Source organism: Herpailurus yagouaroundi, unplaced genomic scaffold (genome assembly GCF_014898765.1).
Source record: "Herpailurus yagouaroundi ecotype Mexico unplaced genomic scaffold, PumYag 165, whole genome shotgun sequence".
NCBI classification, from domain to species: domain Eukaryota; kingdom Metazoa; phylum Chordata; class Mammalia; order Carnivora; family Felidae; genus Herpailurus; species Herpailurus yagouaroundi.
In genome coordinates this window covers 31,083,169-31,097,647 of record NW_024412406.1, presented here as the reverse complement: position 1 = coordinate 31,097,647, position 14,479 = coordinate 31,083,169, and the positions used below count along the sequence as shown (strand labels likewise).

General features: G+C 38.9%; 1 protein-coding gene across 4 annotated transcripts in view; it reads left to right on the top strand.

The window, feature by feature from the left end:
• SNTG1 (syntrophin gamma 1) overlaps positions 1-14,479 on the top strand; it is a 916,326-nt gene that overhangs the window by 854,048 nt on the left and 47,799 nt on the right. For 3 of the 4 annotated variants that reach the window (XM_040487820.1, XM_040487818.1, XM_040487819.1), the window contains 2 exons: positions 1,310-1,462; positions 5,371-5,463. In XM_040487820.1, coding sequence (XP_040343754.1) covers positions 1,310-1,462; positions 5,371-5,463 — 246 coding nt within the window. Of the gene's footprint in view, positions 1-1,309; positions 1,463-5,370; positions 5,464-11,142; positions 11,207-14,479 lie in introns of all 4 variants that reach the window. The other variant, XM_040487821.1, reaches the window with a different exon arrangement.

The following is a 14,479-nucleotide window of genomic DNA, read 5'->3' as shown; positions in this document are numbered from 1 at the left end:
GTTTTCATTTTTTTTCACCTTAAGATAGTATAAGACAATCAGTAAATACAAAGAGAATGTAACTTTCTTTGAGCTCCTGAGCATCTCCTGGCAGCAGTTATCAAAGCTGAATTCTACAACCAGAAGCAAGTGCTGTTCATTCACTCTCCTCTCATATTTTAAGCATCCAAATAGGAAAACAAAGAAAACTGAGTTTATTGATAAGAGAGTTATTAGTTTGAAAACACTTGCCAGAGCAGAGAATTCCTTCTAACATTTGTGAGTGTTTAATGATACCTTTATGTAGTTATGTATAAGAAATGGTGAAAGACCCCAGTGACTACGCTTTGGCCATTTTCAGCACGCTCCACATGTAATTCAGAGGCCATATCTGACATATTGCTTGGGATTACCCTATTTCGTCAATTCTTAGCCGCATTTTCTTTTAATATCTCTGAAACTGACATACACATAGATAGGTGAACACAGTTGAAAACGCCTAACAAGACCAAGAAATTGCCACGTCACAGTCTTCTTGACTTAATAAAATATAGTTACAGAAGTAAGGTAAATATGTATTTTTTAGAAGCGATCCATTTTTTTTTTAGACAACCTAGACTCATTGTTTCCATTTCTCGTGTAGATATGGTCATGTGGCTTTAAGGGCTAAAGAAATCAACTCAACAGAAAACGTCCTGCTTGTTAACCTTTCTAAAATTTGAAAACCTACCGATAAGCATTAACTTCATCGTCTCGACAGCTCTGTTAGGGAAAAAGAAAAGAGGGTTTTGTGTCATCGCTTCGTACCGTCTAAACTGAACTCGTGTTAAATGCTTTGCGAGTTATGTTGCTGGTAAGCGTAGAAGCCAGCCATCCTCACTTCTGTTTCATGCGATGCTTCAGTGTTGATAACGAGGAGAAATACATTAGTTGTGGACTTTGAGGTGTGGAGTTTAGGCTGCTATGACCATTTTTAAAGTTTATTTATTTTTGACAGCGAGGGAGAGAGAGACAGAGCATGAGTAGGGGAGGGGCAGAGAGAGGGAGACACAGAATGTGAAGCAAGCTCCAGGCTCTGAGCCGTCAGCACAGAGCCCGATGTGGGGCTCGAACTCTCAGACTGCGCGATCATGACCTGAGCCGAGGTCGGACGCTTAACCGACTGAGCCACCCAGGCGCCCCTGCTATGACCATTTTTAAGGAAGATGTAGTGTCATCCGTATGACCTTGGCGTCTCCACCGTGCATTAGTCAACATTGATTCGAGGTATGGCCATGTCAGCAATATGGATTGATGTATGCCAGCCTGTGTAACTCCAGGTTTCCATCAGGACAGTGACCTGCTGGACCAGCGGAAACACTGCTTCACTGTGCAGTCTGAGTCTGGAGAAGACCTCTACTTCTCCGTGGAGTTGGACTCTGACCTCGCCCAGTGGGAACGAGCCTTCCAAACAGCAACCTTTCTGGAAGTGGAACGGATACAGGTGAGAGCCTGGGAAATTTTAGGACCTGTGCCTCCCAACAATGAATGACTGCTCCCCTAGAGTTTAAATCTCAGATAGAAAATGCTGTGACTTTTCTTAATTTTTGACAAAGCCACCTCCTCTTCTCCCATCGTGACCATTAGCCTGAATGGTTTCATTCACTCCCAATGCTCTTTCTTTCTAGAAATGATTTCCTTCATCTCTACCCTTCAAAACCGCACAGGGAATTTGAGACATGTTTTCAGAGGTCACGGCATCGTGAAGATTTTCCTGATTTCCAGCCCGTTCTGCTCATTACCACTATTCCCACAACAGTCCCGTTCAAACCCGTCCCACACGTGCACAGCAATATCACTTCTCTGTGTGTGTGCTTGTCTGTTTTCCTAGGTCTGCTCACCCTCTGTCTTGTATTGGGGCAACATATGCTTGCCATTCCCCACACTAACTTACAGGTTGCTTGGGATTATTTTATTCATTTACCAACTGGATACAGTGCCTTTTGTACCTCACAAGTATTCAGCAGATATTTATTAAGCTGTATTTGTGAAGTTATATTGTATATTGTATGTGTGAAGTTATATGTAGATCAAACTTCAAAGAGCCTTCAGCCCCTACAATTCATGGGACCATGAGATAGAAGAGGCTCCCAAATACGGGTCCTGTGGCTGAGGTCTGACAGAAACCAAGGTCAAAACTGAGCAATTGTGATGTGCTCGCCACATGCAAATGGGCCCATAGAGCCAGGACCTAAATAGACACACCGACACTTAATTTCGAAAACAAAGCTGTAATGATGAGAATATGGCACTGACTCTCCTGGAATGCTTGTCTATATTAGGAGACTTGGTTGCATATTTTTGCAACACGTTGAGCTGATCTGTAACATGTATTAATTTCCTTTATTTCTGACTATAACCTTCTATATTGAACATATCAGTTTGCACTAGTGTGACATGACAATCAGGGGAAAAGGACAGGGAGAAGACTCAAATTTCACTTGTTTCATTGCTCAGTTGACCCTTTCTAACAGCTCTGCTGATCTGCATGTCTCTTAAAATATTAATGTAACTGAGGAACATTGTTTAAATAAGTTAGCTATATAGAACCTCAATTCAATACATAGTTTAATATCAAAAACGGAGAGATGAAAAACCTTCTACATTATTTTATTTCAAGTATCAACACCTCAGACCATTTTGAGCACTAAAATATGTTGGTCAAATAGGAGTTGACGTTTTTGTTATTCATAATGATACTTTTAAGCTTCCCTAATTGTCATTTTCCCAGAATATTACACTTCACTTGCAAACTACTACATGGACATTATCTATCTAATGGTCTCAATTCAAGATTTCATTTTAAGTCCCCTGGTGTTTAGAAATGAGATAACATTATGATGTTTTGATGTAATGTAATACTGTTTTTTTTTTTTTTGTTTGTTTGTTTTTTGGTTCTGGGCTGCATATTCTCTAAGGTAATGTCCTGAGCAATGCATTTCTTTGCACCGTCTCACTATACCATTCACTTGCACATAGCAAGTGAAAAGTAAAATATTTAATGCTTTGAAACGCCTGGGTGGCTCAGTTGGTTGAGAATCCCACTTCAGCTCAGGTCATGATCTCATGGTTCCTGAGTTCGAGCCCTGCATTGGGCTCTGTGATGACAGCTTAGAGCCCGGAGCCTGCTTCAGATTCTTCTCCCTCTCTCTCTCTCTGCCCCTCCCCCACTCTCTCCCTCTCTCCTCTCTCAAAAATGAATAAACATTCAAAAAAAAATTAGCACCTTGTTAGCTTTTGTTAGCCCCCAAATGGGGCTCTATCTCATGATCCTGAGATCATGACCTGAGCTGAAATCAAGAGTTAGATGCTCAGGTGCCCTTAAAATGGAACTTTTAATGAAAGAGCATGTGACTTACAAAATTGATTTTCTTTAATTATTATTACATGTTTTATCCAGGTATAGACATTTAGCTGTCATCCAAAAGGACATATTAAAAAATATTTTATGTGTGATATATGTTCAAATATTGTGTAATATTATATAATTGTGTAAAAATCTTTCAAATGTTGCAAATTATCCCTGAAAAGTATAATTTTCTACTTTTTTCTAACTATAATTCAATTTTCATTATAAAATAAATAGAAATTAAACAATAAATCAAGTGTTATGTTATTAAACATTAATTATATTCATTATATATATTTATTAAAAGATTATAAATTATAGAATTAAACTTTAGTGAGTCTCAATTTATATATCTGTTTCAAATTAATGGTTATTGATGAATTGGTTCTATTCATAATTTTGAACTTAATGAGATAAATTTTCATGTTCTGTACTGAAGGTGTTTTCACCTGACATATTCTTTTATAGCAACTGAAAATAGAGAACAATTGTGTCTAAATTAGAGGGAATGAGATAGCCTTGAACATTTCTTTTTAAAGATTTTTTAAATGTTTATTTTTGAGAGAGAGAGAGAGAGAAACACAGAGCATGAGCAGGAGAGGGGCAGAGAAAGAGGGAGACACAGATCTGAAGCAGGCTCCAGGCTCCGAGCTGTCCCCACAGAGCCCGACGTGGGGCTCGAACTCAGGAACCGTGAGATCATGACCTGAAGTGGGACGCTTAACTGACCGAGCCACCCAGGTGCCCCAAACATTTCTTAATATTGATAGTGGTTTTAAAGAAGTGGTGATGGGTGGATATAAGCACGGAAGATGCCCATGCATTAAACAAAATTACACCCAAAACTGAACTTACAAGGCCCATTAAGTTTGTTTTCTGAGCTGGTTTTTGAAAAATTCAACTGTGAAGGAATAATTTGGCATAGTTGTAGCTTTCCTATGCAAATTGGACTTAAAGCTATGAATATAGATTTTTGGTGAAGTCAACTTGATGCATTTAGCCATCTTATCGTCAGAATCTGATTCATTTAATATAGTTTTATATACAGTATTATAAAACAAATATCATGTAAATATTGGTATTGAAAATTTGCTTGAGATAGGTTTCTGTCTCTCTCTTCCTTTCTCTCTTCCTCCTTGTTTGTGAATTATGAGTAGTTTTCTTCATTTGAACATCCCAGTACAGTTTGTAATTAAATGAAAATAAAGGTGGCCTCTGGACATAAAAATGCATCCTGTGGCACATAAGTTCCAAGTTTTCATTTCATATTTGTTACTGTTAAATTTCAGTATCTTTATTTTATTCATCTTCCAAAATATTTATATAAGTAACATTATAATTTAATCTCATCTTCGTGTAAAAAGTCCTGGTGATTTTGGAAGAATCAGGAGGTTTATACAAATAAGAAACAAGGAATGAATGTCTTTGGGAAATAGCTTGTACCACATGGATGAACATTATATGACAGACTCTTAAGATAATGATGTTCTTACACGTTTTGCCTTGGTTCCTGAATCTGTGTTCATGTGCCTGCGAGTTCTGCTTTAATCATATCCAAGAAATTGGTAGGCCAGCAACTGAATTAATACCTTAACCTTTAATAATTCACTTTTGGCTTAATGAAAATGCAATGATGTTTAGCTTTAGAATGTAGCAACGTAACGTAATCTGGCCTACACCTAAACACTTTTATACCGGTTTTATTGCCGATACGGCAAAGGGTGTCAGTGCAGCCCTAGGTAAAAGCGTGTTCAGATAGCACAGGATTGGAAACTCGGCCCCTCGTACCCCTTGGCAGGTGAAAAGCTGTTCAGCTTCAGTTTTATTAACACTAAGATGTCAATAATACTATGCTCCTTGTACAATTATTGCTGATACTACGTTAGCTATTGTATAAACAACTTATTATAGGAGCTGTCAAAGAGTCTTTGATAAATGCTGGCTATTAATAATGGTACTGGGTCAATCACATGAAAAGTAACAGTGTTTTCTGTTCTGTCTAGTGCAAGACGTATGCATGTGTGCTAGAAAGTCATCTAATGGGACTCACGATCGACTTTAGCACAGGATTTATCTGCTTTGATGGTGCAACAAAGGTAATGTGCTCAAGTCAGCTCCAAGAAATGTGCTGCAGGCATTGTAGTTTAAGAATGATTGAAATGACCTCCAACTCCTGTCAGTATTTTAATTGATTACCACGAATCTTGTTTAAGATCCTCATTTTTGTTCATAGAAGATAAATCATGCTTTATTCTGATTATAGAGAAACACGTGTGAATTTAATAAGACAAACATGTTTCCATAAAACATTATAACTATATAAAGTGGATATACGTGTATAATATATATACATCATATTTTATAGTATATATTATATATATTCTTCTTACTAAAGATATAGCCCTTGAGGGGAAATTTTTCCCCCCAAACACAGCTTTTTTAAACAAAGTGTTTCTTTATTATTTTTCTACATCAACATCTCCAATATCCAAATGGGGAAAACCTTTTTTTAGTTTACTTTTATAGCTAACATGTTAGAATCATAGTGTGGAGGAATTTGGGGGGTTAGAGTTTCTAGCCAGGGAGAAAATGCTTGTCACCCTGTCTTGACTTAGCAAGGTCTTATATTGTCTAATTGGGTGCCTTTTCCACAAAGGATCTTTCTTTCTTTAATTTTTCCACACGGTGATGCGTATTGAATGGTGAAGGGCATCCTTCACAGTTAGTCATATCAAAACACCCCTAAAACACAATTGACCTCTTACCCACCACTAATCTTTTCTCAGTGCTAGAGTCCCTAAGACTGTGGTCCCCAGGAGGGGGAACCCCCCTCCCCACAGAGGACATCTTTTCCCTCTCATGACACATCAATTTCTAAGGTCCCCTCCACTTCCTCCATTATCAAAGTATGGCCTAAGAAGTAAACCGATATATTCCTTCCCGATAATTTTAAGGATTCATGAGTAATCCGTTCCTGGGAAACTTGTATTTTACCTAAAAATTAACGGGTGTACAGAATTTCAAGAAACAGATGTAAAGAAAACAAGACAGTGATGTACATGTGTGAGGAAGGCAGCACTCGGAAAGTGGGAGGATTTGGACCTTGGGGAAGATGGGGGTCTGGGCTGCAGCCCTGTAGCCCAAGCCAAGTATGGTGCAGGTGGGTGTATGGACTTCTTAGGATTTTTCAGGACCCAGCAATCTAGATTGTCACACAAAAGCTCACATTATTTAAGGACAGCCAATTTTTTTTGACAGAGTGAAAATAAGTAGTACACCCACGCTGGTCAGATTTCACTGTCCGGGCGTTGCCTTTGCCTAATGCCAAAAGGTTACTTCTCTAATTATGGAACTGTAGGTGCTGTGGCTCTTTTTATTTTATTTTTTAACTTTTTTTTTTTAACATTTACTTATTTTTGAGAGACAGAGACAGAGCATGAGCAGGGGAGGGGGAGGGAGAGAGGGAGACACAGAATCGGAAGCAGGCTCCGGGCTCCCAGCTGTCAGCACAGAGCCTGACGTGGGGCTCGAACCCACGAACCATGAGATCATGACCTGAGCCAAGTCAGACGCCCAACCCACTGAGTCACCCAGGCGCCCCTGCCATGGCTCTTTTGATGGCTCCCAGATGAGGCTGCCATGAACTTTTCCTGTGACTAAAGATTTTCTTTTGAATAAAATCTTCAACTCGGGGTAGGCTCCCGCGTATTAAATTCATTTAACACATTTACTGAATTAATTATTACTCAAATTCAGAAGTATTAAACTAATGTAATAAATAACTTTAAAAATGATTAAGGTTCAAAAAAAGCTCGTGTGATTTTACAAAGAAAATATTATAGCCACAATTGTCCCTAAACTCTTATGAGGAAGATGAAAGTCTCACACCTTGTAAATGAGAGGGAAGGAAATCAAATCCATCTGAACACATATCTGAAAACCTGAATCTGTTTTGACTTTTTTCTTTAAGGCTAGTATAATCCAAATCTACGTCAAGGTCCACTAAGGGTCTCTTGGTGTGGTAAGGGAGAAAATCCATGTGTTTCTACACTTGTCAAGGTATTCCCGCATGGGAAGGAATGAGGGGTCGAGACCATAAGCAAATTGTCATGATGCCATCTAGGGCACACCATCCAGTAAGAATGAGATTTTACTCAGTGCAAGCTTGATGCAGGAAAAACCAAAGGCTTTGGGGAGTAGTAATCACCCTCTTTCCATTTTCTGACTGCTACCAGAAGTTCTGAACCTCAAGGCCATCTGAGAATTGGGAGGAAGGGAAAGAGTCTGTCTGCTTATGATGAGCAGAGTATTCATTGCAGAACCTGTGACACTTGCACAGCAATAGGGAGCTATTCATAATTATATCAGGACAGCAGACATAAGCCAGGAGAGTCCTGACAAAGCGCTGGGCTGTCCTTACTGCAGGAAGGTGGCCTCCCTCCGTGGAATGAGCCCCAAAGTTATTTTTAAATACAAAAAGAAAAAAAAAGAAGGATAATTGTTACATCTTCATTAAAACGTGTTTGTTCCAGTGGTTTGTTAAAATAATTAAATGATGTTATTTTCTCTACTTGATATGCCTATGGAAAAAATCCTTAAGAACATATGTCCAGCAGATTTTTTAAATGTTTGGGTTCGAGAAGGCCATGACAACAATACTACTGATACCCTCTAGCTGTTCACATTTGGTCTACATCTTGCTCAGCCTTGCAGTGACAGTGGAAGCAAACCAAAGGTCTTATGATAAAGCACAGATACCAGGAAAGGGAAGGACGGTGTTCTAAGCGGTTAATTGAGCTCCGTGTGGAGCAAGTTCCACACTGTTAGTACAGGGGCAAAGGGGAGATTTGCTGCATTAATACATAAAAAAGCAACCATATTTATCATTTCTTACAAGACATTTTTTTTAAAATAAAATAAACAACATTGAAAAAATTCGTTAGAAGACTGGATCAGAGATTCTCGTAGTAAGAGAATAGAGTCACCGTGACCTTCGTCTACCCTAGACTGCTACGGGTTTGGAAGCAGTGAGGTCTGGGAATGTCAAGCTCATTCTCACTGCTTATCCCTTGGGCATGAATGTCCCTGGGGAAAACCTTCTCCCTGGAGTTTCCAGACGGTACAAAACACACTGAATAGTATAGTACTCCCCACACTTCCGTTTACATTGACAACATGATAGGAGGTTATACATTCTTTTGTTTCCCTTAGTGTTGCTGGGGAGAGTCCCTCTTAGAAACTTATTGCCATATAACAGCTCAGGTTGTTTTCTGTAATCTTCCTCCTTATTAAAATGTAGCCTTTTCAGTGTTAGACAAGGTTTTCTCACTACTATGTCAAAATATGATGTTGCAATACTAATATGGTTCCCATAGCTAAAAGTATAGATTTGTTGCCATTATATCCCTTTAAACATGCACATATGCATTAATCATTTGTATCCATTAATGAATTTCCTATATAAACAGAGCCCTTAGTAGTAACATTAAGTGGTTAACTGGATACTAACTGTCTATTGAAAGATAACAGGAGGATGTAAATATCAGTCTTGGGTGCTCTAGGAAAGCTTTCTAGATATGGAGACACCAAGGGTAAAATCATCCAGACAAATCTGTAAGAAGAACATTGAATTTGAGGTCAGACGAGACGAGAGATCAAGTTTCAGGTAGCCAAGAACCAGATTATGAAAGGCATCGTAGTAAAGGATTTACATCTGATTGTAAGAACAGAAGGACCTTTGAAGGGTTTGAGACACAGGAAGGAAATGATCAGAAGTGTTTTTGGCAGCACAAACCCAGTAGAACAGTGGATGACTGAGATGGAGAAAACCTGGGCAATCCGAGATTCCAAATTCTCAAAATCTGTCCTCCTCTGGGCATCCCCCACCCTATGACGTCCCAGAGAAAACAGCATGCATGGTAAACAAGGTCAAACACGCTGTAACAAGTTGAGGGTGAAAATGACCAGTGTATGCACAGAAGAGATATTCAATATCATGAAAGATAAGTTACAAGGAAGGAAATGGAGAAAATGCTAGAGGTGAAAACCGGGTCCCCTGATGACGGTCCACGATGTTTCACCAAAATCCGATTATGACAATGGAAAGCTCATTTTAGCGGAGGAATCCAGATGGCATTGATTGGATGGAGGCAAGACTGAATGACAGGGCATTAATGGAATTAATTTTTGCTTCCCCTTGGTAATGTAGAAGGACAACTTTCAAACTTCTCTTTTTAACCATGAAATTTTGTAAAAATAAAAAAAAATGAAGAAGGGTTAGTTTTATCTGTGTCAGATAGCACTGAGCTCTAATGGTTAAAATGAAGTTGAAGGTATTGGATCCTACACCTCACACCTCCCCCTCTGCCCTTGTGTTGCAGCCCAATGGTATAAGCCAACCTCAAAGCCTCCATTGACTATAACTGGAGCTCATCCCATGTAAATGTCCATTGTAATGGGTGCGACGCTGTAAATCCTGACTCTTACCCCGGGGGAAAAGTAAAAGACAATATTACTCATATTACTTTTTTCCAGACAGTCCCCGAAGCCATTAGTTCCTGAAAATTGTTGCTGATAGTTTTTTAAAACATGCTTTAATAGTTGACCTTGAGAAATTCTAGGATAACATACTTAAAAGGCTTCTCTACCACAGAATGTCTAGGAGTCAGTACTAACAGCATATTAAAAACATTTTTGAAATAATGATTGGCTAACAGATCTATGCAGATAATTTTGAAATAAAAAGGTAACACTTTTGAAGAATTGACTCTGTCATATGTTAGAAGCTACTATAGTGATTTTATGTTTTCTTTTGTACTCAATACTAATTTTCATTGATTATAGATTGGAAACATTATCTGGAGGAAATTTGTAAAACCCATACATGTGCACAGTGAACTGCATTTTAGGAACTTATATTCTGTGGAGTAAAAGACAACGTCACCCTAACTGAAATCACATCCTTCATGGTTTTGAGATGTTCTGTATAAAATTAGAGGACTTTGTCTCCTGAAATAATTGTGCTTCAGAGTTAAATTCATCGTTAACATACTGATTCATGAAGTATCTTAATCTACTTAATCCATTTGTAACTTTAGGTAGACGCTGATTTCTACAGTGTCTAAGGTAAAATTTGAAAGGAAGTTGACATGACCTATATTTACACTTTTCATTTTCAAGAGTCTTTGATATGGGCTGGGCAAGTTGAAGGTCATTAATTATCAGGAGCTTTGAGCTACTGTTTCTCCTAAAGATGGAGGATCTTCGTGCACACACGCATTTCCTCATATGTTTGACTTTTCCTAAAAAGCGTTTAATAATTATAACGTAACTATCATATGAATCCCATAGGATGAACCTCTCAAAATGGAATTCAACTTTATTTCTTTTATTTTATGCTATTTTTTCCTATAATATTTCAACTATTTCACATCAAAGGTTGACACTAAAAATCCAAAAAGAAAGTTTGAAATTATTTAAATGAATGTTTTCTAGAAATGTCTCCTACATAAGTGGGAATCTTAAATTTACATATGCTATGATGTGGTTACAATGATTTTCATATAAACCTCAATCTTAAATATACATATGTTATGATGTAGTTATAATGATTTTCACATAAACCTTAGCATTTTTCCTTTTTACAATATTTTTCAGTCATTTTTCTTCTCCGGTTGTGTAACTTATAGCCCCCAAACATGGACAAAGACATCAAATTCTATTTCATGGAATTTTTACATTCTTCTTCAGGTAAATTATTTCTTCTTTGCTTTTAGGAGAATGAAGAACATTGCATTTATTGCAAAACAAACTCAGACATTTAGGGAAACAATCCATCAGGTAATTTTTTTTAACCCTCAAGCATTTCAAAGATAGCCCTAAAGTAAAATGTTTCAAAGACAAATATTAACCCAAGTTTTCATGCCATTATAGCAGCTAAATGTAACAGAATAGTAAAATCCTGGATTTTTTTAATTCATTTCTTGCAATATAAGGACATTATAAAGTAATGTGGAAACTAATACATGCTTTATTGCCTGTATTTATAATTCAAAGTATATAAAGAACAAAAGCAGGTAAGAGTAAAAAATTCTTTGGCTAATATGCTTTATATACTTTTTCCATTTTCTATCTTTTTCCCCCCCTCTTCCTCAGCCTCTTAAAAATTTTAAATTCTAATTCCTTTCTGGGCCTTTTGATATATTTTATTTTTTCTGGATAATTTTTTTTTTCATTATTAAGAATATCTGCCTTAAAATTTTCTCATTCTATCTTAGGTTGTCTTTTCTTCAATCATCGGTTTTGGTTTTTATGAAATTTTTTACTATAATGTATTAACCTCTGAAACTACCACATAGGATATGGGAATAATAGTTAGCTATGTGTCTGTCTTGCAGCATTATTCTAAAAGTAAGTGAGATAGGTTTTTGAAAAAGAAAGACATGGTAAACTGTCAAATATGAAGTATAGATTCTGACGTCCTCAAGCATTAATCCGACCAGCCCATCTTTCGGTGGGTTTTGTCTCAACCATAGATCCTGTCTTTTCATCTAATCCCTGGAATCCATCATGTTTCCCCCCTTCTCTTTCAGATTTCTCAGAACTCATTAATGAGCTGCCTCTGTCCCCTGGCCCTTAACACCTTCAGGACCTTTGCAAATCGCATAGATGCTCTAGCCTACTTTCTAGAATAGAAATGCAAATGACATCTTTTCCATATGATTATTGCAAAGTTTGCATGAATGGCTATGGGGAGGGTTGCATAGTGAGGGTTGAGTAAAAGGTGTTCGCCTACGTTTCTTTCCCACTGCCGGGTAGTTGTGAGGACGGCAGGGCACCCGCACCGACCACACCTTGCTCCTTCCTGTGCTGCCATCCCCAACACGCCAGGGTGTTTTTCGAATTCTGGATCAATCAACACGTTTGTCTGCTACAATCCAGTCCTTGTGGGTCTCTGCTTTCATGAAGGTCTTTGTTCTGGAGAAGGAGAAGATTGACATTAAGCGAGTAATCCTGAGGGTCGTGGTTCTCAGCGAAAGGAGTTCAGGGTGGCATGTAACTAGGTTAAGGGCCCATGGGTGGCACTTGGAGAAAATTACATTTCGCCCCGAAATTCCTAGGTCATGAGCGGCTAGCCAGGCCCACGGTGGAGGCAGATGAAGCAGCATGTGTGAACACCTGAGAGGTCAGATGATGGGCAGGATCAGAGGGCAGGAGCAGGAGAGTGAGAGCATGAGAGCCGTGGTCAAAAGTGGCTAGGCCCCCCGCCCCGTAAGGAGCCATGGTCTTTACAGCAAAGATCTGGCACTCCCGTCGGTTAACGACGGCCACAGACACACGATGACAGCCGTGATTTTGTTTTTCCTCTGTTTTCTCACGCGTTTGTGTGGGATCGGACGAGCGATCTGCACAGGGCTCCTTTGCGAGTCTGCACTTGGGGTGGTGGGCAGAAGGAGAACCAACCGGATCATGCCCCTGCTGCCGGGGCAATCCCAAAATTCCACTGGCCGAAGCGCAAGGCTGCGACCAAGTTAAAGGGCAGGTCCCCCGGGGCCACGGTGGGAGAGAACCTCAGAGGTACACTGCAATAATCCTGGCTACAGGGATGAGGCAGATGGGGGCTGAGATGCCCGGAGCGCCAAGGGCCGTGGAAAGCAACTAAGGTCTTGTCTTAGTAACACGAGGCAAGCCATGATGACTCCGGCCCCCTTGTGGTGCTTTGGAGAGAAAGGACAAGCTGAGGTTGGGAGGGAAGGGGTTAGAAGAGGTGTAGACTAGGAGGCTTTGAGAATGCAGAGTGGCCAGGAATTCATAATAAAGATACACAGGAGTGCTTAGGGAGAGAAGATATAGCTAAGTACAACACCGGAGTTTCTGATCTGAGCAAGGGTGTGGGAAAAAAGAAATATACTGGAAAAGGAGCAGATTTGCAGGACATCTGTTGCATTATTTTCATGAAAGTAGCTCTGGAGAAATCACCGAGGAGTTACTATGTTCATTGTAAAAATGAGAAGGATGCTATCTTACTTTTACATAAGTGACTTTTCTAAGTTTCTTGGGAAAACACCCTCCCGTGTAGTGTGATATACCATAGGACCCAGATACTATAAATACTGTATCGGAAACTTAAAATTCCAGGGTGTAGTTCTGATGGCTTTTCCCTATACAATGCAATGCTGCGCAACTGGTTTTACTCATCTCAGAATGCCTTCTATCCCAAGAGACTTCTTGGTCTCTAATACAAACACATTTCTGGCAGGCAGCTTTCATTTACCAATCAACTGAGATATGAAATTATTCCAAACTCATCAGGCCCTAAAACTGACGCTCTGGCTGGGATCCCCCATATATCCCACCCTGTGTAGACCCGTTCAAAACTTTACATCCACATATGCCCTCATATGTAATCCCGACTCTTTTCAACTGCTTGCCAAATGGTATGGTCTTTTTACCTAAATCGAAATGTTGCAGTGCAAAAAAAAAATGATGATGTATCCCGGGGTAATTCGTTATGTGGCCACTTTAATGAATGCAATAGTTTCCCAAGTGATGCCTTTGACATTTCAGTCAAAAGGAAACTATCAGAATTAGAATTTTAAGAAACCCAATAAAACTGAAAAAGAGGTAAACCGTCAATTTCTAGAAATACAAATGTCCTTGAATTTTGGGATTTTTTTTTTAATCAGGCTCAGGGAGAGAAAAAACAAATAATGGATTCATACCAATAAAGTTCATAATTAAATTTTAGAAATCAAATTAGTTAATGTGAAGGATGGTGTTGCCTCAAAAATAAAGATACGCCGATACTTATGTATTAATTTAGCAAGTCTTTTTTTTTTAATTTTTTTTATTTATATATGAAATTTATTGTCAAATTGGTTTCCATACAACACCCAGTGCTCATCCCAAAAGGTGCCCTCCTCAATACCCATCACCCACCCTCTCCTCCCTCCCACCCCCCATCAACCCTCAGTTTGCTCTCAGTTCTCAACAGTCTCTTATGCTTTGGCTCTCTCCCACTCTAACCTCTTTTTTTTTTTTTTTCCTTCCCCTCCCCCATGGGTTCCTGTTAAGTTTCTCAGGATCCACATAAGAGTGAAACCATATGGTATC